Source organism: Scyliorhinus torazame, chromosome 11, assembly GCF_047496885.1.
Source record: "Scyliorhinus torazame isolate Kashiwa2021f chromosome 11, sScyTor2.1, whole genome shotgun sequence".
Classification (NCBI taxonomy): domain Eukaryota; kingdom Metazoa; phylum Chordata; class Chondrichthyes; order Carcharhiniformes; family Scyliorhinidae; genus Scyliorhinus; species Scyliorhinus torazame.
Genome location: NC_092717.1, coordinates 244,325,758 through 244,351,611, shown reverse-complemented (window position 1 = coordinate 244,351,611; position 25,854 = coordinate 244,325,758). Strand labels below are relative to the sequence as shown.

Genomic DNA, 25,854 nt, shown 5'->3' with positions numbered 1-25,854 from the left:
TGTCCCGCCTTCTCAAACCGCTGCAGTCAGAGGTGTAGGTGCACCCACTGTGCTGTTAGGGAGGGGGTTCCAGGATTTTAGACCGAGTGACAAACATGCATAGAAAATAGATGCCGGAGAAGGCCATTCGACCCTTCAAACCTGCTCCGCCATTCGTTATGGCTGATCGTCAAGATCAATACCCTAATCCCGCCTTCCCCCCACGTCCCTTAATCCCTTTAGCCCCAAGAGCTATATCTAATTCCTTCTTGAAATCTCACAACGTTATGGCCTCATCTACTCTCTGTGGGAGTGAATTCCACAGATTCACCGCTCTCTGGGTGAAGAAATTTCTCCTCACCTCAGTCCTGAAAGGTTTGCCCCTTATCCTCAAACTATGCACGGTAGCACAGTGGTTAGCACTGTTGCTTCACAGCCCCAGGGTCCCAGGTTCGATCCCCGGCTTGGGACACTGTCGGTGCGGAGCCTGCACGTTCTCCCCGCGTCTGCGTGGGTTTCCTCCCACAAGTCCTGAAAGACGTGTCGGTAACTTGGACATGCTGAATTCTCCCTCCGTGTAGCCGAACAGGCGCCGGAATGTGGCGACTAGGGGATTTTCACAGTAACTTCATTGCAGTGTGAATGAAAAAATGAAATGAAAATCGCTTATTGTCACAAGTAGGCTTCAAATGAAGTTACTGTGAAAAGCCCCTAGTCGCCACATTCCGGCGCCTGTTCGGGGAGGCTGGTACGGGAATTGAACCCGCGCTGCTGGCCTGCCTGGGTCTGCTTTCAAAGCCAGCTGTTTAGCCCTGAGCTAAACCAGCCCCTCAGCCTACTGAGGTAATATAATGTAAGCCGACTTGTGACAATAAAGATTATTTCTTATTATTATTAGTTCTGGACTCCCCCACCATCAGAAACATTCTTTCTAAATCTACCCTGTCTAATCCTGTTAGAAGTTTGTAAGCTTCTATGAGATCCCCTCTCACTCTTCTAAACTCCAATGAATAGGATCCTAACCCATTTAGTCTCCTCATATGACAGTCCCGCCATCCCAGGGATCAGTCTGGTAAACCTTCGCTGCTCTCCCTCCATAGCAAGAACATCCTTCCTCAGATAAGGACACCAAACTGCACACAATACTCCGGGTGTGGCCTCACCAACGGGCTGTACAATTGCAGTAAGGATTGTTGGGGATTTTTGTTCTGCACAAAAAAATCCAACTGGTTCTCTCCTTTTCAGAAATGAGGGAGAGTTCCGACTTCCATTCTTCCAGCGTCTCCATCTCCAAATGGGAAGTCCCAGAGTGTTTTCCTTTTGAAGCATTTGCTCAGCGTTGGCTGACACTTTAAAGTGGCAAATGGACCTGATGGCGATGCCCAGCCTGGGCTGAGATAGGACTCCTGTCTCCAAGCTGTGATTTGCGGCGGGCGGAGTCATTCAGCTCCAACCAAACTGCGCCGCTGCACTGACTGAGGCAACTCACCTGCACCACCAGGCCCACGAGTGGGGCACTCACACCCAGAGAGCGGGCCTGTTTCTTAAAAATCTCACCCAAACCTAGTTCTCTAACTCACAAAATAGTACGTCCTGGATGCACGCCCCATTTATTCACTTTGACTTTTAAGTTATTTTCAAACGACGAATGGAAACGTTGCCTGGTGAAATAGCAACTTAAAAACCATGAACTCAGACTTGTCCACCACTCTGCTGCCAGGATCCTCGCTTGCAACAAGCCCTCTTCATTCCACTTCATTGAGACACAGAAAGTGAGAGAGCTTTGGCAGGAAAGACTTTATACATTCCAAGGATGTGGGCGTCCCAGGAGAGGCCAGCATTTACTGCCCATCCCTAGCACCTAGATGCTGAGGGGTTGCTTCCCTGGCAGGAGTGTGCAGAACCCGGGGCTGTAATCTCCCGTTGAGGGCGTTGGCTATTCGGGATTCAGGGCAGGAGATATTTCTTGGCGGAATCAGAGTTGTTACGATGCAGAATGAGGCCATTCGGCCCATCGTGTCAGCACCGTGTCCAAACGAGCATCGTGACCGAGTGCCCATTCCCCTGCCTTTCCCCCGCACCCCTGCCCATTGTTTCCATTCAAACAATCATCTAACGCCCACTTGAATGCCTCTATTGAATTGGCCTCCACCACACTTCCAGGCCGCCCATTCTAGATCCCGACCACTCGCTGTGCGTGCAACGGTTTTTTTCTCGCATCACATTTGCATCTTTTGTAAATCACTTTAAATCTGCGCTCTCTCGCGTCCTTGATCCTTTTACCAGCGGGAACAGTTTCTCCCCTCATGATTTTGAACATCTCCATCAAATCGCCTTTTAAGCTTTCCTCCCTCCAGAGGGCAGCACGGTAGCACAGTGGTTAGCACAATTGCTTCACAGCTCCAGGGTCCCAGGTTCGATTCCCGGCTTGGGTCACTGTCTGTGCGGAGTCTGCACATCCTCCCCGTGTGTGCGTGGGTTTCCTCCGGGTGCTCCAGTTTCCTCCCACAGTCCAAAGATGTGCAGGTTAGGTGGATTGCCCATGATAAATTGCCCATAGTGTCCAAAATTGCCCTTAGTTTTGGGTGGGGTTACTGGGTTATGGGGATAGGATGGAGGTGTGGACCTTGGGTAGGCTGCTCTTTCCAAGAGCCGGTGCAGACTCGATGGCCGAATGGCCTCCTTCTGCACTGTAAATTCTATGATAATCAAAGAGAACAGTCCCAACCTCACCGACCTACCCTCAATTCTCCTGACAAGTCTGTTGTGCGGCACTGTATCGAATGTCCATGTACACCACATGAACTGCATTATCCTCCTCCACCCTTTCTGTTACCTTCTCGAAACACTCCAAGTTAGTTAAACACAATTTCCTCTTTCGAAGTCCATGCTGGCTCTTACTAATCAACCCACATTTTTCACTGTGACTACTGATTCTATCCCGAATTATTGTTCTCGAAGCTTCTCCACTACTTTTTAAAAAAAATTTAGAGTACCCAACTTCTGGGGCAGCACGGTAGCATAGTGGTTAGCACAATCGCTTCACAGCTCCAGGGTCCCAGGTTCGATTCCCGGTTTGGGTCACTGTCTGTGCGGAGTCTGCACATCTTCCCCGTGTGTGAGTGGGTTTCCTCCGGGTGCTCCGGTTTCCTCCCACAGTCCAAAGATGTGCAGGTTAGGTGGATTGGCCATGATGAATTGCCCTTGGTGTCCAAAATTGCCCTTAGTGCCGGGTGGGGTTACTGGGTTATGGGGATAGGGTGGAGGGGTGGACCTTGGGTAGGGTGCTCTTTCCAAAAGAGCCGGTGCAGACTCGATGGGCCGAATGGCCTCCTTCTGCACTGTAAATTCTATGATCTATTCTATGAACTTATTTTTTGCAATTAAGGGGCAATTTAGCGTGGCTAATTCACCGATCCTGCACGTTTTTAGGTTGTGGGGGCGAAACCCACGCAGACACTGGGAGAATGTGCAAACTCCGCACGGACAGTGACCCAGAGCCGGGATCGAACCCGGGACCTCGGCGCCCGTGAGGCCACAGTGCTAACCACTGCGCCACCACCACGCTGCCCCAGCTTCCCCACTACTGATGTTAAACTGACTGGTCTGTAGTTCCTGGATTGTCCTTGCAAACTTTTTGAACAAGGGCGGCGCGGTGGCACAGTGGTTAGCACTGCTGCCTCGCAGCGCCAGGGACCAGGGTTCAATTCCGGCCTTGGGCGACTGTTTGTGCAGAGTCTGAACTTTCTCCCCGTGTGTGCGTGGGTTTCCTCCGGGCGCTCCGGTTTCCCCCCACAGCCCAAAGATGTGCAGGTTAGGTGGGCTTACGGGGATAGGACGGAGGAGTGGGCCTAGGTGGAGTGCTCTTTCGGAGGGTTGGTACTGACGTGATGGGGCAAATGGCCTCCTCCTGCACTGTACGATTCGCAATTCTCTAGTCCTCTGGCACCTCCCCTGATCTCAGAAGACTGAAAATGTTCGGTCAGCGCCCCTGCAATTTCCAATCTCGCTCCCTTCAGTATCCTTGGATGGATTCCGTCCACCCCCGGTGCCGTGTCTACCTTCAGTATCCTCCGTCTATTGGACACTTCCTCCCAACCAATTTTGAACACTTCTGGGGTCAGGATGGCCTCATCTGTCGCTGTGGCCTGGGTAGCATCTACCTCTCCAATAAAGACAGTTGTAAAGTAGTCACTTAATACCTCCGCTATGCCTCCTGCCCCCATGTGTAAATGCCCTTTTGGGTCCCTAATCGGCCTACTCCTTTGACCACATATTTCCAATTATATACCTATAGCCTTCTTGGCTTGCCAGTCTTTTCTCAAAATTCTTCTTCGTTTTTCTCCTTAGCTTTTTCACCTCCCCTCTGAGCCTTCTGTATTCCTCTCGGCTCTCAACTGTGTTTTCTGCCTGCCACTTGTCACAAGCGCACCTATCTTCCTTAATTTCTCTCTGGATTTTTATCCAGGGAGCACTGATTTTGTTTGCCCTACCTTTCCCTTTTAAGGGAATATACCTGGACTGTGTCCGGATCATTTCTGTTTTGAAGATAGCTCACTGTTGCGATTCATCCCAGCCTATCCGGCCCAACTCCGTTCTCGCCCCACTGAAGTCGGCTCTCCCTCAGTTAATTATTTTTATTCTGAATTGCCTCTTGTCCTTTTCTACCGTCATTCTGAACCGTGCGATACAATAGTCACTGGTTCCTGACTGTGCCCCCACTGACACTTGATCCAATCGATCCGGGAGGCCCGGTAGCACAGCGGTTAGCACTGTTGCTTCACAGCGGCAGGGTCTCGGGTTCGATTCCCGGCTTGGGGCACTGCCTGTGTGGAGTCTGCACGCTCTCCCCGAGTCTGCGTGGGTTTCCTCCGGGTGCTCCGGTTTCCTCCCACAGTCCAAAGACGTGCAGGTTAGGTGGATTGGGTATTCTGAATTCTCCCTCCGTGTACCCGAACAGGCCCCGGGATGTGGCGACTGGGGGGTTTTCACGGTGAGTTCATTGCAGTGTTAGTGTGCAATAATAAAGATTAAAGATTAAATTGGACACCTCATTTCCAAGTGCCAGGTCCAACAATGCATCTTTTTTGTTGGACTAGACTGGAGGGGACACAAACTGCTGTAGAAAATTCCCCAGAACACTCGGAAAGGTTGTGAATCTTTGCTAGACTCTCGCATGGAAACACAATGTTATGGAAACACTCGGCAGATCAGGCAGTATCTGTGAAAGCAAAGTTAATGTTTCAGGTCAATGATTTTTTCATCAGATTTCCAGCTTTTTTGGTGAAATCCTTAGTGCTGAGTCATTTGTTTTCAACAAGGCCAGCATTTGTTGGGCAGCACGGTAGCACAAGTGATTAGCCCTGTGGCCTCACAGCGCCAGGGTCCCAGGTTCGATTCCCTGCTGGGTCACGGTCTGTGCGGAGTCTGCACGTTCTCCCCCGTGTGTGCGTGGGTTTCCTCCGGGTGCTCCGGTTTCCTCCCACAGTCCAAAGATGTACAGGTTAGGTGGATTGGCCATGGTACATTGCCCTTAGTGCCCAAAAAGGTTAGGAGGGGTTATTGGGTTACGGGGATAGGTGGAAGTGAGGGCTTAAGTGGGTCAGTGCAGACTCAATGGGCCGAATGGCCTCCTTCTGCACTGTATGTTCTATGTTCTAGTCTATCTGAGCGTCTCGCTTGGCCATTTCAGAGGGCAGTTTAGAGTCAACCACATTGCTGTGGTTGTCACATGTAGGCCAGACCGGGGTAAGGACGGCAGATTTCCTTCCCTAAAGGACATTACTGAACCAGATGGGTCTTGACAATAATCGATGATGTCTGTTATGGCCACTATTACTGAAACTGGATCTATATTTCAGATTTATTAATTGAATGTCATAGATTATCATAGAATTTACAGTGCAGAAGGAGTCCATCTGCACCGGCTCTTGGAAAGAGCACCCTCCCCAAGGGCAACACCTCCACCCTATCCCCATAACCCAGTAACCCCACCCAACACTAAGGGCAATTTTGGACACTAAGGGTAATTTATCATGGCCAATCCGCCTAACCTGCACATCTTTGGACTGTGGGAGGAAAACCGGAGCACCCGGAGGAAACCCACGCACACACGGGGAGGATGTGCAGACTCCTCACAGACAGCGACCCAAGCCGGAATCGAACCTGGGACCCTGGAGCTGTGAAGCAATTGTGCTATCCACAATGCTACCGTGCTGCCACAATACCAGCTGCCGTGATGAGATTTGAACCCATGTCCCCAGAGCATTAGCCATGGGCCTGTGGATTGCTATTCCAGTGACATAACTGCTACCCCCTCCCCTATTCAAGGCCAAGATTGATAGATTTTTTTGGGTACTGTGAGAATCGATGGATATTGACATAGACCGAACACATCGAATTGAGATCGAATCATGTAATCATAGAATCCGTGCAGTGCAGAAGGGGATCATTTGGTCCATCGAGTCTGCACCAATCCTCTGAAAGAGCATCCTATCTAGGCCCACTCCCTCACCCTATCCCTGTCACCCCATCTAACCGACCCATTTTTGGACACTAGGGGACAATTGATCATGGCCAATCCACCTAACCTTCACATCTTTGGACTGTAGGAAGAAACCAGACAACCCAGAGGAAACCCACGGGGGAAACACTGGGCGAACGTGCAGACTCCACACAGCCAGTGGCCCGAGTCCGGAATTGAACCCGGGACGTGGGCGCTCTGAGGCAGCAGTGCTAACCGCTGTGCCACCCTTGCCAATCAGCAATGATCTTATTGAATGTCGGAGCAGCCTCGAGGGGCTGTGCAGCTTACTCCTGGTTCTAGTGTTCTTATGATACAGATTTCCACCACCTTTCATGATACGAGCACATTCTCCCCGTGCCTGCGCGGTCTCAATCCCCCAACCAAAGATGTGCAGGGTAGGTAGATTCGCCACGCTAAATTGCCCCCCTAAAATTGGAGAGAAAAAAATTTTTTTGTGATACTTCAGTTGCGTAGATTGGGGAAGTTGGGGCTCTTGTTCTTGGAGGAGCGTCCTGTTGGAACAGGTGTATAGCATCACGGCGGGCCTCCGAGTTGGTTGGGAAAATTAGACTAATAGGTTGGGAGAATTGAGAACGAGAGGGCACTGATTTAAGGTAATTGGTAAAAGAAGCAGATTCACTCGAGGCTTTGAAGACGGAATTGGAAGAACGTGCGGGGCGAGTGGCTCTGGGCGTATTGCTCCTTGCGGGGGGGGGATAGTGCAGCCCCGACGGGCCAAATGGCCACATCCTGTGCTGGCACCTTTCCATGCGAAGCAGTGCTTCTGGATTTCACCTCTCGAGCAACTAAATTCCAATGTGAAGGTTGTGCCCCAGTGTTCTGTGCTTGACATTTCCTGAGGGTGAAACGATTGAGAAAAGTGAGCAGTGCGATTTATTTTTTATTTTTTTTGGGGGGGGTTTGGATGATTGAAATGTGATTCTATTTACAGGCTCATCTCAACCCCCTCCGAACCAGTATACAAACTATCCACAAGGTCAAGGACAGCAGTACGGAGGCTACAGGCCCCCCCAACCTGGACCCCCACAGCAGCAACAGAGGCCTTATGGGTATGACCAGGTACGGGATGTGTGCTGTCTCTAAGCAAATCTGTTTTACTTTACAAACAGCAGCCTGGTCTGCCGGGCCAAAGCACAATGTTTTGCGTGACGGCACAAAGGAGGAAGACTCAAACAGTCCCAAGTGACCTGACTGTTTCAGGTGCACACACGAGTTAAAACGCCAAGAAGGCTGAACAGAAAATAATCACAAAAGCTAATGGAAAAATGCAAAGTACAGCGAAAGTGGGCAATTTGAGATAAAAACAGAAAATGCTGGAAATACCCAGCAGGTCAGGCAGTTTGTGCGGGGAGGGAGAAACTGAATCACTGTTTCCGGTCTGTCACCTTCCATCAGAACTGGGGAAAGGCAGAAATGCAATACGTTTTCAGAAATTGTAAGATACGCTTTGGTATTGTCCATGCGTAACTCAGGAGGCAAAGCTGCGTTTGCAGTGGTAAACCTTTCGGAAGGTTTATTAAACTAGCCAATATTGTGAGCAACATATATCGGGGCTGTTTAGCACACTGGGCTAAATCGCTGGCTTTGAAAGCAGACCAAGGCAGGCCAGCAGCACGGTTCAATTCCCGTACCAGCCTCCCCGAACAGGCGCCGGAATGTGGCGACTAGGGGCTTTTCACAGTAACTTCGCTTGAAGCCTACTTGTGACAATAAGCGGTTTTCATTTTCATTTCATTTTCATCTCGAGTGTCCGAACTATCACTTGTGTCCACGCAGACTGGATGCACAAATTAAACTGTTAGACGGTGTTAGACTGAAGTGGCTTCTACATTAGACCACACTGTACTAACTGGCAAAATGACTTTGAGGTTTCATACTGATGCATCACATGCTCTGATGACAAGAATGTGCCACCACAACCTTAAGACAGAAAGACACAACAATTCTATCTATCACACTAATACAATAAGGTGTGGGGAGGGGGTGCGGTTAAGGGGATAAATGGCAAGGTCTGTCACAGGGTGGAAGACAGGAAAGATTAAATGGCAAAAGGTTTCCCGATGCAACAGCCAAAGAGTGTGGTAATTTAAAAAAAAATTAATTTACAGGATGCTGGTTAGGTCAGCATTTATTGTCCATCCCTAGCTGCCCTTCAGAAGATGGTGGTGAGCTGTCTTCTAGAACCGCTGCCAAGCTTGCGGTGTAGGTACACCCACTGTGCTGTTGAGAATCGCTTATTGTCACAAGTAGGCTTCGAATGAAGTTACTGTGGAAAGCCCCTAGTCGCCACATTCCGGCGCCTGTTCGGGGAGGCTGGGACGGGAAGGAGGTGTTAGGGAGGGAGTTCCAGGATTTTGACCCAGTGACAGTGAAGGAACGGCCGTTGTATTTCCAAGTCGGGGGCTGGTTTAGCACAGTGGGCTAAACAGCTGGCTTGTAATACAGAACAAGGCCAGCAGCGCGGGTTCAATTCCCGTACCGGCCTCCCCGAACAGGCGCCGGAATGTGGCGACTAGGGGCTTTTCACAGTAACTTCATTGAAGCCTACTTGTGACAATAAGCGATTATTATCATTAAGTCAGGATGGTGAGTGACTTGGAGGGCTCCCAGGTATCTGCTGCCCTTGTCCTTCTACATGGTAGTGGTCGTGGGTTTGGAAGGTGCTGTCTGAGGAACCTTAGTGAGTTCCTGCAGTGCATTTTGTAGATGGTACACACGGCTGCCACTGTTCATTGGTGGTGGAGGGTTTGAATGTGTGTGGAAGGGGGAGCAATCAAATGGGGCTGCTTTGTCCTGGATGGTGGAGCGAGAGTGTTGTCGGAGCTGCACTCATCCAGGCAAGTGGAGAGTTTTCCATTACACTCCTGACTTAGGTTTAAGGTGAGAGGGGAGAGATACAAAAGGGTCCAGAGGGATGGTTTTTTCACACAGAGGGTGGCAAGTGTCTGGAACGAGCTGCCAGAGGCAGCAGTAGAGGTGGGTATAATTTTGTCTTTTAAAAAGCATTTAGACAGTTATATGGGTAAGCTGGGTACAGAGGCATATGGGCCAAATGCGGGCAATTGGGACTAGCTTAGTGGTAAAAACTGGACGGCATGGACCAGTAGGGCCGAAGGGCCTATTTCTAAGCTGTAAACCTCTATGACTTGTGCCTTGTAGATGGTAGACAGGCTTTGGGGAGTCCGGAGGCGAGTTCCTCGCTGTAGTGTTCTTAGCCTTTGACCTTCCCTGGAAGCCACAGTATCAATATGGCTAGTCCAGTTCAGTTTCTGATCAATGGTAACCCCCAGGATGTTGATAGTGGGTGATTCAGGGATGATAATCCCATTGAATCTCAATGCCCCAGTGGTTAGATCCTCTCTTGTAGGAGATGGTCATTGCCTGACACTTGTGTGGTGCGAATGTAACTTGCCACTTGTCAGCCCAAGCCTGGATATTGTCCAGGTCTTGTTGCATTTGGACACGGACTGCTTCATTTTCTGAGCAGTCACGAATGGTGCTGAACATTGTGCAGTCATCCGCAAACGTCCCCACTTCTGACCTTATGATGGAAGGAAGGTCATTGATGAAGCAGCTGAGATGGTTGGGCCTAGGACACTCCCCTGAGGAACTCCTGCAGTGATGTCCTGGAGCTGAGATGATTGACCTCCAACCACCACAACCATCTCCCTTTGTGCCGGGTATGACTCCAACCAGCGGAGAGTTTTCCCCTGATTCCCATTGGCTCCAATTAAAACAACAGGGAGCTTGGGGTCAATGGAGGTGTTGTGCATAATGGGCACCCCAACGTCAAGGATTGCTGCCCTTTATACCAAGAGCAATTAAACACAAGGTGATGGAAGTCATGTTTCAGTGAAACCAAATCCTGGTGACAGCACACCTGGGGTTACTGTGACCAGATCTGGACGTCACGGGCAGCACGGTAGCACAGTGGCTAGCACAATTGCTCCACAGCTCCAGGGTCCCAGGTTCGATTCCCGGCTTGGGTCACAGTCTGTGCGGAGTCTGCACGTCCTCCCCGTGTGTGCGTGGGTTTCCTCCGGGTGCTCCGGTTTCCCTCCCACAGTCCAAAGATGTGCAGGTTAGGTGGATTGACCATGATAAATTGCTCTTTGTGTCCAAAAGAAAATGTTAAGTGGGGGTTACTGGGTTTCATTTCATAGAATTTGCAGTGCAGAAGGAAGCCATTCGGCCCATCGAGTCTGCACCGGCTCTTGGAAAGAGCAGCCTACCCAAGAGCCGGTGCAGACCCGAGGCTGAGGATGGGTTCCGGGGATAGGGTAGATACGTGGGCTTCAGTGGGCTCTTTGTAAAGGGCTGGTTCAGACTTGATGGGCCGAATGGCCTCCTTCTGCACTGTAAATTCATGATTCTCGGTCTTCGGAAAGCTACGATGGTACAACCACCAAAATTGGTATTTATAAATAAGATGTTTTTGTGACTTCACTAGAATTAAAACTCCTGTACTTTGATTCCAAAATGAATATTTCACCCATTTGCAATTGCACAAACTATGTCGATTCATTGAAAGGAAACGAGGGCAGAGTCCAGTTTTGTCTCTTGTTTTGACGTTGACGTGGAGGGGATCGACCCACAGTTGTTAGACTTTCTAACATCACCAGTCAGTCAAGGGGAGAGGGCTCCACTTGTTGCACGCCGCTCAAGACCACCAAAACCCCCCTGCAACCCCCTCCCAAATCAATCCAACATTGATGCTAACTCCAAAACATTCAAACAGCATTTGCTGGACTTTGGGGAAGGACTGGGAGGAAATGGGGCCATTCGGATAAGACTTGCAAAGATGGGCTGAATGGCCCCCTCCTGTGATGGATGATTCAAAGCAATTTTTCACAGCACCCCGTGGACACTTTCGAAAAGCCACTCCATGATTCTGGAGTACGAGGCCATATTCTCTATTGATGTGGAGTGGAAACCCAAGACCCCAATCGGATGGATAAATTCCTACCTGTGAATAGTGGAAGGTGGCTGATGATCGACACTCCCGACCTTGACTTCATGAGTTATGAGCACGTGGTTGGTATCTTATCCCCAAGGGACAGGAGCTTGGATGCAAACCAGTTTTGATATCTCCCAGTAAATAATACTTGTGTATTCTTGGATAAAGAATGCTGCCAGTGCCAGACTCAACATTTGCTGCATTTTGGTCCCCAGCTACCCTGTTCACGTGGAGAATGGAAATCCCGGGAGATGCCCCAATTCAAGAGTTTTGGGGAGGGCCAAGAGAAGAATTGCACCTCAAGTTTGCTTAAGCAAAGCTTGAAGTCCCAACCTCTGCCAAAGGATCTCGGTGATGACCGAGAGTTGCCGAGTCTTCGCCGACTAATGAAAACGGGGCCCGGCGGATGAGAGAGCGAGCGAGCGGCAGAAGGTTACTGAAACTGTCAAACAATGAAAGGGTTAGCAGGCATTGCAGAGCTCCAAACTGTAGGTACTGGAGACCTGGCATGGAGGAGGGGGCAAATAGACATCTCCCCCCCCCCCCCCTCCCTCACAGAAGAGGTGAAACAAACCATTTAGTCAAAGATCCACTTAACATTTCACAGGTAAATGTAGACCATTCTTTTCTCTCAGTATGTGCAAACAGGTGTGGTTATCCTTGGGCGTCTTGCTTGGTTGAATAAACTTTTAATAAAGGTGTAAGGGGCAGCACTGCTCCACGCACACATTTAACGGGAAATCTAATCAAACGTGACCTGCTCTAAGGCTCTGTTGGTATTTTGTCTCTACAGAACATGCAATGAATTGAGCGCAGAGCTCAGGAAGCACGTGGCCACTCATTGGGATCACCCAGAACATTTAAAAATTTCTAGATTTGGCCCCATTCGCCACAAGAAGAACACAGCGTGAACCAAGCCATCGCGGGAGCTGCAAGGGAGAGGAAGCATTGCTTGTTTCTGACCAGAGTGGTAACCAGATTAAGCAGACCAGTGCCTACCCGCTCACCCTGCCCACCCCCAATCGCCCCACTCTAACAACCCTGCCGAGTTCCAACAATTGCCCAATCTGTCACTTTTCTGTGCTCCACATCACCGTGCAGCATCAAGGATGTCTTGATTTGATCTAAGAGTTGGCAAAGTCCCCTCTTGCATTACCTAGATATGTGGTGGGGATGTTGTACGACCTGCACTGTGGCCCGACCTCTCTGTGGTAGACACTCTGCTACGTACGGAGCTCTCTAGATATAACCTCATGGAGGATACTGTCATTGTGGCGGAATCCTCTAGCACCCTGCGAGATCTGGTATCTGAAACTTGAATTCCTTGAGCTCCGATATTCTGCTGTTCCCTCCAGCTTGGCTCGCCCTCTCTCAAGATCGCACTGAAATTTATTTTTTTGAAGATACCGAGGAACCAGGATATTGAAGAATCGCCTGTTACCGATGAGAATGCTTTTGCTTCAAGAGTTCACGGACACTGGACATTATACTTAGAAGACTTTACTAAACATTATTGGCAAAACTCACCTCCAGGATCAAATCGAATGGCTCGAGAATGTTGTGACTCTTGTGCCTGAAGGTTTAATGTCTCTGGTTATATTTTAATTTGCGCCCATCCTGCACATTGGTGAACGCGATTGACACTTTTTTTGTTTTGGACAACTGTTGCTTAAATCTTTCATCTTCCCGAGACCCTCCCATGTTGAATTTGCTGTTTTGGGAGCTGAGGTTACAGGAAGAAGGGGGGGGGGGGGGGGGGGGGGGGTGGGGGGGGGGGAGAAATGTAACTTTGAACATGTTTAATGTGCTTCAAGGCCTTCTCCTTTGTTTCTGTTTCTGGTCTTTACTGTTACGTTATTATTAATATGGGTCAAATAGTTATTTCCATTCCAGTCGAGATCCTAACCTCGCAAGAAAACATCCGCTGACAGTGAGGTGGGTTCACTAGGCTTCCGTGGCACGGGAAACACCTCCAAGATAGATGTTGCTCTGCGCCGTGCACGGTAGCATAGTGGTTAACACAATTGCTTCACAGCTCCAGGGTCCCAGGTTCGATTCCCGGCTTGGGTCACTGCCTGTGCGGAGTCTGCACGTTCTCCCCGTGGCTGCGTGGGTTTCCTCCGGGTGCTCCGGTTTCCTCCCACAGTCCAAAGATGTGCAGGTTAGGTGGACTGGCCATGCCAAATTGCCCTTAGTGTCCAAAATTGCCCTTAGTGTTGGGTGGGGTTACTGGTTATGGGGATAGGGTGGAGGTGTGGGCTTGGGTGGGGTGCTCTTTCCAAGAGCCGGTGCAGACTCGATGGGCCGAATGGCCTCCTGCACTGTAAATTCTATGAAATCTATGCACATGTTTTCCTGGGGTCAAGTTGAATAAGGCTGTAACAAGCGCGATTGCTTTTCAAACATGCTTATTGAGCCAATAGACTCTTGAGCAAAGGAATACTTCAACATTGTTCAGAGGTTATTTTCTAATTGAGTGAGTGGTAGCAGAGAGTTACTGGACTGACGGTCCAGAGGCCTGGGCTAACGATGCCGGGACATGAGCACAAATCCCACCTCGGGCAGCTGGGGAGATTTCAATTCAATTAATTAGTCAAGTCGGGACTCTTTAAAAAGCGAGGGTGGGGCTTCTCTGGCCCGGCCGCCGGGAGACCGGAAATTCCCGCCCGATGTCAAAGGGCCTTTTCACGGTCCGCGTGCGCCCGTGGTGAGCTTGTGGCGGGCGGGGCGGAAGAATCCAGCCCCGAGTCTCCATGCTGGTGAGCTCGTGAGCCCCTCGGTTGCCTTTAAAAACCCATCTGGTCGACTCGGGAAGGAAACCCGCCGTCCTTGCCCCCTCTGTGACTCCAGACCCACCGCAACTAACTGCCCCTGAAATGGTCTTGAGGCCAAGACGGCAGTTACCCCCCACCCCCCTGCCTCTCCCCCCTTCTCGAGGGCAGTTAGAAATGGGTAATAAATGCTGGCAGCACCCACACCCGTGAATCAGACTGCAGCATGAATGTAAGAGTGCAGGTTGCCACAGCAACCCAGGCTCCCTGCTGAACTGTAACATATCACTGGCCATAGTAGGCATCTTTTTTTAAGAAAGTTGTCCTTGGTTGATGTTGGCAACATCGCATTGTTTTGCTAATCCCTAGTTGCCCTAATCAGAAGGTAGCCTGGGGCCTTGTTTCTGGAATTAAGTCGCTCACTGAGTCTTTCTCAGAAAGCATGGCGTTAACCGTACAATTCTGTGCTGTGTGCCCGAGAGGATATCAGAGAATTCTTTTCATCTGATAGCCAAATCCCTCTTTCGCACTTCTCATCACAGTCTCTGTAACCTTTCTTCAACTCCTCTGTTGATTAACACAAGGTGAGGTTCTGCGTCCTCCTCCTGCCCTTGGAATGTGCACCCTCCTCCCTTGCTGGTTTCGATCAGAACTCTTTGCAATCACCTTTTCTCCAGTCCCCCTTTTCCAAGACCCTTTCGCCGCCTCCTCTTACAGCCTACAGGATATTAAATCCCCAATTTGACATTACCCGACTCCCAGTGGCACATCTCGCTCTCTCTCTCGCACTCTCGAACCTCGATGCTCTCTGTTGTTTGGGGAAGAAGCTCTTTGCTTTAATTTCTCAACTTAAACACACACACACTGGAATGATCACCAATAATGTGCTGCATTCGCCCAAATGCAATTAATATCGATCATGGGCCAACCGGACACGGTGGCGCAGTGGCTAGCACTGCTGCCTCACAGCGCCGAGGACCCGGGTTCGATCCCAGCCCCGGGGCCACTGTGGAGTTTGCACATTCTCCCCCGTGTCTGCGTGGGTCTCACCCCCACAACCCAAAATGATGTGCAGGGTAGGCGGATTGGCCACGCTAAATTGCCCCTTAATTGGGGGAAGAAAAAAAGAATTGGGTGCGCTTAAATTTATATTTAAAAAAAAATTTAAAAATGAGTCACCGAGTTGAGGCGCACAAATTACTTGACTTCTCACTGCTGACCTATCAACGGGCGTGACCCCAATCTTTCTGGAAACTCGTGCCCAGCAGTTATTTTTCTCGATTTTCTGTATCTGAAGGAGATAGATGTCCAGAGATGAATAATAGATATTTGCACAGCTAGTAGCAGTTATAAACGCACTGCTCTCCACCTGACCCCCATGTAGCACCCAGTGACGTTACCATCGCGAGGAAGACGGGCGCTGAACTTGAGACAATGCCATGTTTCCCCCCCCGCCCCCCCCCCCCCCCCCCCCGCCTCCCCCCCGGGACCGGGACTGAGTCGGTCAGTCTTCCACAGTTGGCATTTCTACATTTCTAAGCACGTTTGTATTGAGTAGGAAGGCCTCCGGAATTGAACAATGGAAGCCATGACTGCACTCTCGATCCATAGTGCTCCCGTCTATTCCGATTGTTGGGTTTTTTTTTTTGCAGTGTTATCCGCGCTCGGTGGCCGTTACTTTACAGGTTTTGACAGTGCATTCAAAGACGAGTGCAAAACTCTGGCCATTAGCTGGTGTCCATAGAATGGCGACTAGCGGAGGCATCGGTTAAGTAAAATGTGCAGTTCACGCTCCGTGGGGGGGGGGCGGGGGGAACACTATTCTGAATATGTCTGTCGGTCAACTCATCTGTTACACAATTAGTATTGAGTGCCACTCTGCCACACCTCTTCATTTTGAATAATGTGCGTTAGAAGTTGAATTGTGTGCGGTAAATATGTGTTCAGTTATTATCCTGTGTTTTTCTCCATTTGGGACAGTATTTACGTGTAATGTATTGAATTTTTATAAACTTGTGATCAATATTCATAGTGTCTGTCGTGCAGTGCCAGTTCAGGAAGTGTCTGCCTCGTGCCTCGAGTCAATTCAGACATTCACTCCACATGTTACTGAAGCAGGACATGCTCCTAGGTCACATTCGCTGCCTTGTGTGTTCTTGAATTGGAATGGGATCCGGGTCCACGAGCAGAGTGTGGTTGTGTTTACCGACCACACAATCCAGAGGCCAGGACTAATGATCCAGAAACATATGGTTTCAAATCCCGTCACGGCAGCCAGGGAATTTAAACTCGACTAATTAAATATATCTGGGATTAAAAGATGGCCTCGGTGTTGGTGACCGGGAAACTCTTCGGATTGTCGGAGAAAACCTATCTGGTTCACCCGTGTCCAACAGGGAAGGAAATCTGCCATCTTTGCCCAGCCTGGCCTCCGAACTCCAAACCTGCAGCAGTGGGGCCGACTCGTCCGGGGCAGCAAGCGATGAAGGCAACTCACCATGTTCTTTTTGGCTCGCCTGAGGAAGGAGCAGTGCTCCGAAAGATAGTGATTCCAAACAAACCTGTTGGACTTTAACCTGGTGTGGTAAGACTTCTTGCTGTGCCCACCCCAGTCCAACGCCGGCATCTCCGCATCATTCTTTCTGATATCCTTCACGGGATGTGGGCTGCACTGGCTAGGTCAGCATTCCTTACCCATCCCTAATTGCCCTTGAGGTGGTGGCAAGGCAACCAGGCAGAAACAGGCCATTCGGCCCAGCTGGTGTGTGCTGGCGCTCGTATGCCAACCAAACCTTCTCCCACCCAGCTCCTTGTCTTCTGAGGAAAGGTTGGACAGGCTTGGCTTATTTCCGCTGGAGATCATAATTAAGGGGCTGGTTTAGCACACTGGGCTAAATCGCTGGCTTTGAAAGCAGACCAAGGCAGGCCAGCAGCACGGTTCAATTCCCATAACAGCCTCCCCGAACAGGTTCTGGAATGTGGCGACTAGGGGCTTTTCACAGTAACTTAATTTGAAGCCTATTTGTGACAATAAGCGATTTTCATTAGGGACTGGTTTAGCACAGGGCTAAATCGCTGGCTTTGAAAGCAGACCAAGGCAGGCCAGCAGCACGGTTCAATTCCCATAACAGCCTCCCCGAACAGGCGCCGGAATGTGGCGACTAGGGGCTTTTCACAGTAACTTCAGTTGAAGCCTACTTGTGACAATAAGCGATTTTCATTTCATTTCGTAAGGGGCAACTTGATTGAAAAGTTTTGAGATCCTGAGGGTTCTTGACAGGGTGGGTGTGGAGACGACCTTTCCTATTGTGGGCGAATGTAGGACCGGGGGGGGGAGATCACTGTTTAAAAAAATAAGTGGTCGCTCATTTAACCCAGAGATGAGGTGAAATATTTTCTCTGAGGGTGGTGAGTCTCTGGAACCTTCTTCCTGAGAAGGTGGTGGAAGCAGGGTCTTCGAGCATTTTTGCGGTAAAGGTGGACTGGCTCTTGATAATCAAAGGGGTGAAAGGTTATCGGGGGGGTAGGTGGGATTCAGATTTGAGGTTACAATCCAGTCAGCTACGATCTTACTGAAGGGCAGAGCAGGCTCGAGGGCCTGAATGGCCTCCTCGCGCGTATGTTCATACCTTTCTCTTCCTTTCTCCCTCGTGTGACCCTCCTTCCCTTCGATCGTGTCTGTGCCAGTCACCTCAAACAGGACTGAGTTCACATTCTCTTCGTAAAGAGGCCTCTCCTGAATTCCCCGTTGGAATTGTCGGTGAATTTCCAACACGACTAGTCATGGGGGAAATGTCGCGTCCAATGTGTGCACAGCAAGATCCCGCAGACAGCAATGCGATGACCAGATGGAGTACGCCGCCTGAGAGTGCGGAGGGGGCAGGGTCAGTCGGGGCTTTCGAAGGGGAGTTGGGATCGTTATCTGAACAGGGCTGGGGAGTGGGGCCAGGTGAGTTGCCATCGAAGGGCCAGCACAGGCACTGCAGGCCGAATGGCCTCCTGAGCTGTGTTACCATTCTGTGATTGGCATGGGCTTGAGTGGTGCACTCCTGCCCCCAATTCCTATGTTCGATTGAGGGATAAATGTTGGGCCAGTACACCGGGGAGAGCATCCTTACTGTACCTCGTATTGGTACCATGAGGTTGTCTCCATTCACCCCGAGGCGGTAGATGTGACCCTGGTTTGGTGTTTCATTCATTCAAAAAAAAGACCGTGCAGTACTCAGTGGGTGGACGTTGGCACCTGTTCAGTTTTTGCAGTTAGTGTTGACTCTGTTACATGTGGGCTGAGCTTGGAAAGGTACGGTGATCTATATGGTACATTCTGAGCAGCTGTAAGAGCTGAAGGATCATGGACTAGTAGCATTGAGTACAATGTCACCTATTGCAAATCACAGGGTAGGGCACAGCCGAAGTCACGGGGGTGATTCATTGGTGATATCCGCACCAGTATTTACCCACACTTTTCTGTGGGCCTAGGGAAGGCCCCCCCCCCCCCCCAGCCCAGCCCACACTTGGAAGCTTTTTCAACACTGGGGAGCTGAACTCGCCAGCAAGATCGGGCTGCCATTTTGAAAGTGTGCCCCAATCTCTAAGTGAGCTTAAGGGCCCCTCCCACCCCTCCCACCACTGGCAATGTCATCCCCCGCACACATGGGCATTGCCCCATCTTTTTACCCTCTCTCCCTCCCCCCCCCCCCCCTTCGAAGTGAGGACACCCCGCTGTGAGGCCCCCACCCCCGCCTTTTCAGGCTTCCCCATTCTTCATACCCATCCCATCCCATATGGGTGGCATGGCAGCACAGTGGTTAGCACTGTGGCTTCACAGCGACAGGGTCCCAGGTCCGATTCCCGGCTTGGGTCACTGTCTACGCGGAGTCTGCACGTTCTCCCCGTGTCTGCGTGGGTTTCCTCCAGTTTCCTCCCACAAGTCCCGAAAGACGTGCTTGTTGGGTGAATTGGACATTCTGAATTCTCCCTCTGTGTACCCGAACAGGCGCCGGAGTGTGGCGACTAGGGGATTTTCACAGTAACTTCATTTGAAGCCTACTTATGACAATAAGCGATTTTCATTCATGTAAGCCTGCTTGTGACACTAATAAAGATTAACATCTTATGAAGGAATAAAGGGGGGAAAATCCCTGCCTCTGGATGAAACGCAGCACCCTGCCACTGTCACATTTCCAGCAAGGTGCAGCTGCTTTGTTCAATTGTTTGGAGAATTTACCAAACCGCGTAACTCAGAATAACCATGTTGAGCTTCAGAGGTTACAGGTCCCCGTGGGGAGGCATTTTTGCCGGGGGGGGGGGGGGGGGGACGGGACTGCCGAAACAACTTCCCACTCACACCGGCCATCCCGCTGGTGCCGGGAAAATACCCGGAGAGGAAATTGTGATTGAGGCCATGTGACTAAAGAGAGATGATAGGAAAAAAGGCAACTCCAGATATTTGCGTCCTTGGCTTTAGGCAGCCATGCCCAGCCGTGGGCGACGGGTCCAGATCAAAGGGGCCCTGTTTTAAAATGAGGGGGGGGTCACCTGGATAGGACAGGGACAAGGAGGTTTTTTAATCCTCTTGAGGGCTATGCGCCTTTGGAAGTGAGGCGATGAGGGTGGGGTCATTGGACATTTTTACGATGGAGATAGGTGCGTTCCTGCCTGGCGGGGGGGTATCAAAGGTTATTTTGGGGGGGGGGGGGGGGATTAGATGGGGAATCTGGAACCCTCACACTCGGACCAGCCATGATCTTATTGAATTGCAACGCCGGTTCGAGGGGCCGAACGGCCTACTTCTCCTATCCCGTGCGTTCGTTTGCCTGGGCCCTAAGTTCCGGAATTCTCACTCTCCAACCCTCTCTCCTACTTTATATTGGGAGGGGGGGGTTGTATTCGATTGAGGGAAGAGGCTTTTAATGTTACAAAGAGCAGCTCTGAACCTGGGAACTGGGAGATATGTGGAAACCAGCAGAGGGTGACCGACGGTGTGTTGCCGGGGTGGGGGGAATAGAATGAAAGTTAACTAACCAGATATATAAAAACAGATTTTAAGAATTTCTACAAGTATATAGAAAGGAGAATAGATAAAGGGAAGGTGAGAGGAAATAAGGGCCAACGAATCCCTTTGGGTTCCAAAAGAGAGAGCTGCACAGTCTCGGGATAAGGAGCCGGTCATTTCGGGCTGAGGGCGAGGAGAAATGTCTTCACTCGAAGGGTTGTGAATCTTTGGCATTCTCTACCCCAGAGGATTGTGTATGCTCCATCGTTGAGAATATTCAAGGCTGAGGTGAACTGATTAATTGATTTAGTTGATTGCGTCTCAGAGGAGAAGGCAGGTGGGCCCCGATATCGGATGGTGGGGGTGGGTTCCAGGGGCCACATGGAATACTGCCCCTATTTCGGATATATATTTTTTAAGACATTCCTTAAAACCTACATCTTTACCTTTTGGTCATCTGTCCAAATATCTCCCCATGGGGCTGGTTTAGCACACTGGGCTAAATCGCTGGCTTTGAAGCAGGCAGGCCAGCAGCACGGTTCAATTCCCGTACCAGCCTCCCCGAACAGGCGCCGGAATGTGGCGACTAGGGGCTTTTCACAGTAACTTCATTTGAAGCCTACTTGTGACAATAAGCGATTTTCATTTCATTCATTTCATATGGGGCTTGATTTCAAATCTTGGCTGATTTATGGTCCTCTGAGGCAGCTTGGGGAACTTTTCGCCGGTCAGGGCTCTGTGTAAATTAAATCTGACATTGCCACGAAAAACAGTATCGAGAAAAAACCCAGGAACAGGAGTAGGCAATGTAGCCCTTCGGGACAGCTGGAACTCGTGTAAGAGCAGCTGGAACTCCAGTATGTTCATTGTTTATTTTTGACACCTCCATTGACGAGATTTTTCTCACCTGTCCTGTTCGTCTCTCTCTCTCCCTCTCTTTCTCTCTCTCTTTCTCTCTTTGTTTTCACTCCAGGGGCAGTATGGAAATTATCAGCAGTGAGTGAGTGGATTGTTCTCCAATCGCAGGACATCCTGGTGACGGCCATGTTTTACCCTCGGTGCTGTGAGCATCCAACTGTGATTTAGAAATCCCATCACGTTTCATCTCCTTTGTCTGCTTGGGACGAACGTCTCGATGTCTGGGATGGCCGCTGCCACCAATGCCCGGCCTGCGTTCAAGCCTTGGTGTTTCAGTGCTGGGCACCGCCCGCCAGGTTTAACAAGTTGCAGCCGATTGCAGACGGCGGCTGCGCGTGACATCGATCCAGCGGGGCGAACCCTCCATCTAGTGCCCCTTGAGCAGAGGTGCCAGCACGATTGAACGCTTCAGTGAACGGGATTTCCCCAGGTTGGCCGTCCCACTGCCGGGGGCGGGGGGGGTGGGGGTGGGCTTCAAATCTTCTACCGTTTTGCCAAAACCAAGATCATAGAATTTACAGTGCAGAAGGAGGCCATTCGGCCCATTGAGTCTGCACCGGCTCTTGGAAAGAGCACCCTACCCAAGGTCAACACCTCCACCCTATCCCCATAACCCAGTAACCCCACCCAACACTAAGGGCAATTTTGGATACTAAGGGCAATTTATCATGGCCAATCCACCTAACCTGCACATCTTTGGACTGTGGGAGGAAACCGGAGCACCCGGAGGAAACCCACACACACGGGGAGAGCGTGCAGACTCCGCACAGACAGTGACCCAAGCCGGGAATCGAACCTGGGGCCCTGGAGCTGTGAAGCAATTGTGCTAACCGCTGTGCTACCATGCTGCTCCCAAGAGTATTATTCTTTTTGTAAAATGACGCCCGTATTTTTGCCACACTGATTTACTGAAATTAAAAATAATTCACAATTTGTGAGTTCAGCGAGATCTTTTTAAAAAGTGCAAAAGTAGATTTTTATTTTCCAAAAAAAAAAAGGAAGTGTTACCTTTTGGTTTTCCTCAATAAGGAATAAAATTATAAAGAGCAGAAGGGAGAATAAAACTTGGCTGATGTGAGTATGGTGTGGGTGATGGCGTTTAAAATCTGTTCGAATCACTTGCAAACTCATAAACAAACCAAGCCTCTGAGTCACATTACCCCACCCCCCCCCCCTTCCAAAACATGTTTTAGGCCTTGGTAACATGACGACCATTTTGTATAATAAGTATTGAACAGTAGACTCGAGGAATTTGTTAAACTTATGACCCTTACCCTTTACCATTTTAGAGAGGTGTATTTTTGACTGCAACTGATTTTTATTCACCGTAAGCTGCCCCCCCCCCCCCATCAAACCGAACCCCTGCACCCCACCTTCCGATTTTTTTGGGAGGGACGATGGATATTCCGGGGAGTTTGGTTAATCTGATCACAGTGCGTGCAGAGTGACAAAAAAAACACAAACAGTATTATTAGCAACCATGCTGGCCGGCCACTTGCAAGTTGTGTCACCGCCTCCTCCCGCTGTGTATTACATTGCTATTTAAACCTGTGCATCACTGGATTGTAACTAAAAACAAATAAATTATTGTGATTTCACAAGCTGGTCTGTGTCAGCTGCTTAACCCCCAGGGATGTTTCCACAAACATTCTCACAACGCAAAGCTGGGTGGAGTAGAGGGATCTCGGGCTGTACTTTCACAAACCACGTACGAATTAGATACATACGATGTGCCACATTCCGAAATAAAAGTTCATGGTGTAAGGGGCAACATATTGATGTGGATAGAAGATTGGCTGGCTAACAGGAAAGAGTAGGCATTACCGGGTCTTTGTCTGGTTGGCTGGATGTGACGAGTGATGTGCCCTTGGGATCAGGGTGATGTTAATATGCACATAGACTGGATTAATCAAATTGGTATGGGTAGCCTTGAGGAAGAGTTCACTGATTGTGATGAACGGTTACTGTAACATTGTATCCTTGTCATCATGTAAGGTGATGTCCCCTTTAAGACCGGGCTTGGAACCCTGGGGAACTCCACCTCTGGCTCCATCCATCTGGGAGCCGTATATAAGGGGCCACCTTGTGGGCAGTGCAGCAGTTAGCACATGTCTCGGCACTAGTTAAGTTCTTAGATTATTAAAGCCTTCTTTACTGTTTACACTCTAAGCGTCGTTATTGAGGGTACCACACTGATATTGGCTCCAGGAGCAATATGTTGTGGAACCAACCAGGTACCAGGCTATTCTGGATTTGGTATTGTGCAATGAGGAGCGATTAATTAATGCCCACATAGTTAAGGATCCTGTAGGGAAGAGTGATCATAGCATGATAGAATTTCAAATTCGGTTTGAGGAGAAGAAACTGGAGTCTCACACTCGCGTTCTGGAATTAAACAAAGATAATTATGCCAGCGTGATGTTAAGGGCCAGGGTTTAGAAAACACCAAAATATATCATGGGAGTTTACCTGACCTACAACTGTTTATTGAATGTGGCTGGGATGAGCACAAGGGCCTGCCTTTCAGGTGTTATTCAACCGAGGTCTTGGGTGCTTTTAATTTAAAAAAACTTTATTCTACGAATTTACTTAACATTTGTATAACCACACACATGCAACCACAACACTGTGGAGCTGAACTCGCCGGCAAGATCGGGCCGCCATAAACTAAAATACCCCACACAGCTACAGTAGCCTATTTATAACCCTTAATGAATCCCCCTTAACTGTTCCAATTTAGCAACAAGATATTGTTATTGGTATTGATACACTTGTTTCTTTTCCAAACAGCAGGTTTGAATTCCTTCCACAAAGCAATTATCTCTTAAGTTATCAAGCAGTCTGGAAACAGTTTTCAAAACGATGATAGAGAAACCTTTCTTTCAACCTGTGCAGTGCAAACCAGTCCAAACTCAAAGTAAAAGTCAAAAGCAAAAGTAAACTGTCAGAACCACAGCCCAGCTCCACCCACACAATGACAACAACATTTCTCAAAGGGGCATTCACGTGACAACGAGGACGGATTTGGCCCTAGTGGACTGGGTCAAAGTAGATGAGTAGTGACAGTTGTTTAAGAAGGTGTTCAATTCCTCCCAACAAAATATATTCCACAGAGGAATTTTTTTCCCGAAGATGTAACAAGCCAAGTGGATAATGGGGATCCTGCAGATGTAGCACATCTGGACTTCCAGAAGGCATTTGATAAGGCGCCGCGCAAAAAGTTACAATGCAAGGTGAGATCACATGGGATTAGTGGTAATTTATTTGGATAAAATAAATGGGTCTTTTTCTGGTTGGTGAGATATAATTAGTGAGGTGCCACAGGGTGTTCAGTCCTTGGGGCCCCAACAGTTACAATATAGATTAATGACTTGGATGTAGGGATATAGCCACATTTGCAGATGATACTAAAATAGGTGGGATAGTAAGTTGCAATGAGGAAATGAGAAATTTACAAATGGATATGGGTAGGTGAGTGGGCCAAAATTTGGCAGATGGAGTTTAACGTAGATAAGTGTGAGGTTATCCATTTTGGTCATTAAAATGGGACGGCAACTTATTGTTTGAATGGGGAGAAACTTTAGAGTGCTTCAGTGCAGAGGGATCTGGTGTCCTCGTGCATGAATCGCAGAAAGCTAGCGTGCAGATAATAAGGAAGGCAAATGGAATTTTGGCCTTTATAGCTAAAGGAATAGAGTATAAAGTAGGGAAGTGTTGCTGCAACTGTACAAGGCATTGGTGAGACCACACCTAGAGTACTGTGTACAGTTTCGGTTCCCTTATTTGAGGAGGGATGTCGTTGCATCAGAGGAGGTTCACGAGATTGAATCCAGAGATAAAGAAAGATTGAACAGTTAAAGCCAATACTCCCTCGAGTTTGGAAGAATAAGAGGAGCTCTAATTGAGCTACATAAAATGCTACAAGATATTGACACAGTAGACATGGAGTGGATGCTTCCTCTTCTTGGGCAATCTCGAAGAAGAGGTTATAGATTTAGGATGGGTAGCAGATTTAAAACAGCGGAGGAGAAATTACTTCTCTCAAAGGGAAGTGAATCTGTGGAATTCACTACGCCAGAGTGTGGTGGATGCTGGGACATTGGGTAAATTTAAGGAGGTGTTAGACAGATTTTTAATTAGTAACGGGTTGCAGGGTTGTGGAGAACGGGCAGGACGGTGGAGTTGAGGCCGGGAGGAGATCAGCCATGAACGTATTGAATGGCGGAGCGGGCTCCAGGGGCTGAATTGCCCAAACCTGCTCCGGGTTCTTATGCCTTTATCAGTGCTGGGGCCTCAACTTTTTACAATTGATATAAATAACTTGGATAAAGTGACTGAAGGTACGGTTGCTAAATTTTCTGATGTCACAGAAGTAGGCAGGAAAGTAAATTGTGAAGAGAACATAAGGAGGTCACCAACAATCTGTCCTGGTCCACCCACGTCGACGCTACCACCAAGAAAGCACAACGGATACTATACTTCCTCAGGGAACTAAGGAAATTCGGCATGTCCACATTGACTTGTACCAACTTTTACAGATGCACCATAGGAAGCATCCTATCGGGCTGCATCACAGCCTGGTATGGCAACTGCTCGGCCCAGGACCGCAAGAAACTTCAGAGAGTCATGAACACCGCCCAGTCCATCACACAAACCTGCCTCCCATCCATTGACTCCATCTACCACC

The 25,854-nt window shown here is 49.3% G+C and overlaps 1 protein-coding gene across 4 annotated transcripts in view; it reads left to right on the top strand.

The window, feature by feature from the left end:
* The window catches only part of LOC140385888 (protein SSXT-like), a 118,258-nt gene extending 95,490 nt beyond the window's left edge, over window positions 1-22,768 (top strand). For 3 of the 4 annotated variants that reach the window (XM_072468502.1, XM_072468504.1, XM_072468505.1), the window contains 2 exons: window positions 7,458-7,585; window positions 21,223-22,768. In XM_072468502.1, coding sequence (XP_072324603.1) covers window positions 7,458-7,585; window positions 21,223-21,249 — 155 coding nt within the window. In that variant the 3' untranslated portion in view covers window positions 21,250-22,768. Of the gene's footprint in view, window positions 1-7,457; window positions 7,586-12,276; window positions 16,280-21,222 lie in introns of those variants that run through there. The other variant, XM_072468503.1, reaches the window with a different exon arrangement.
* The last annotated feature ends 3,086 nt before the right edge of the window (window positions 22,769-25,854 follow it).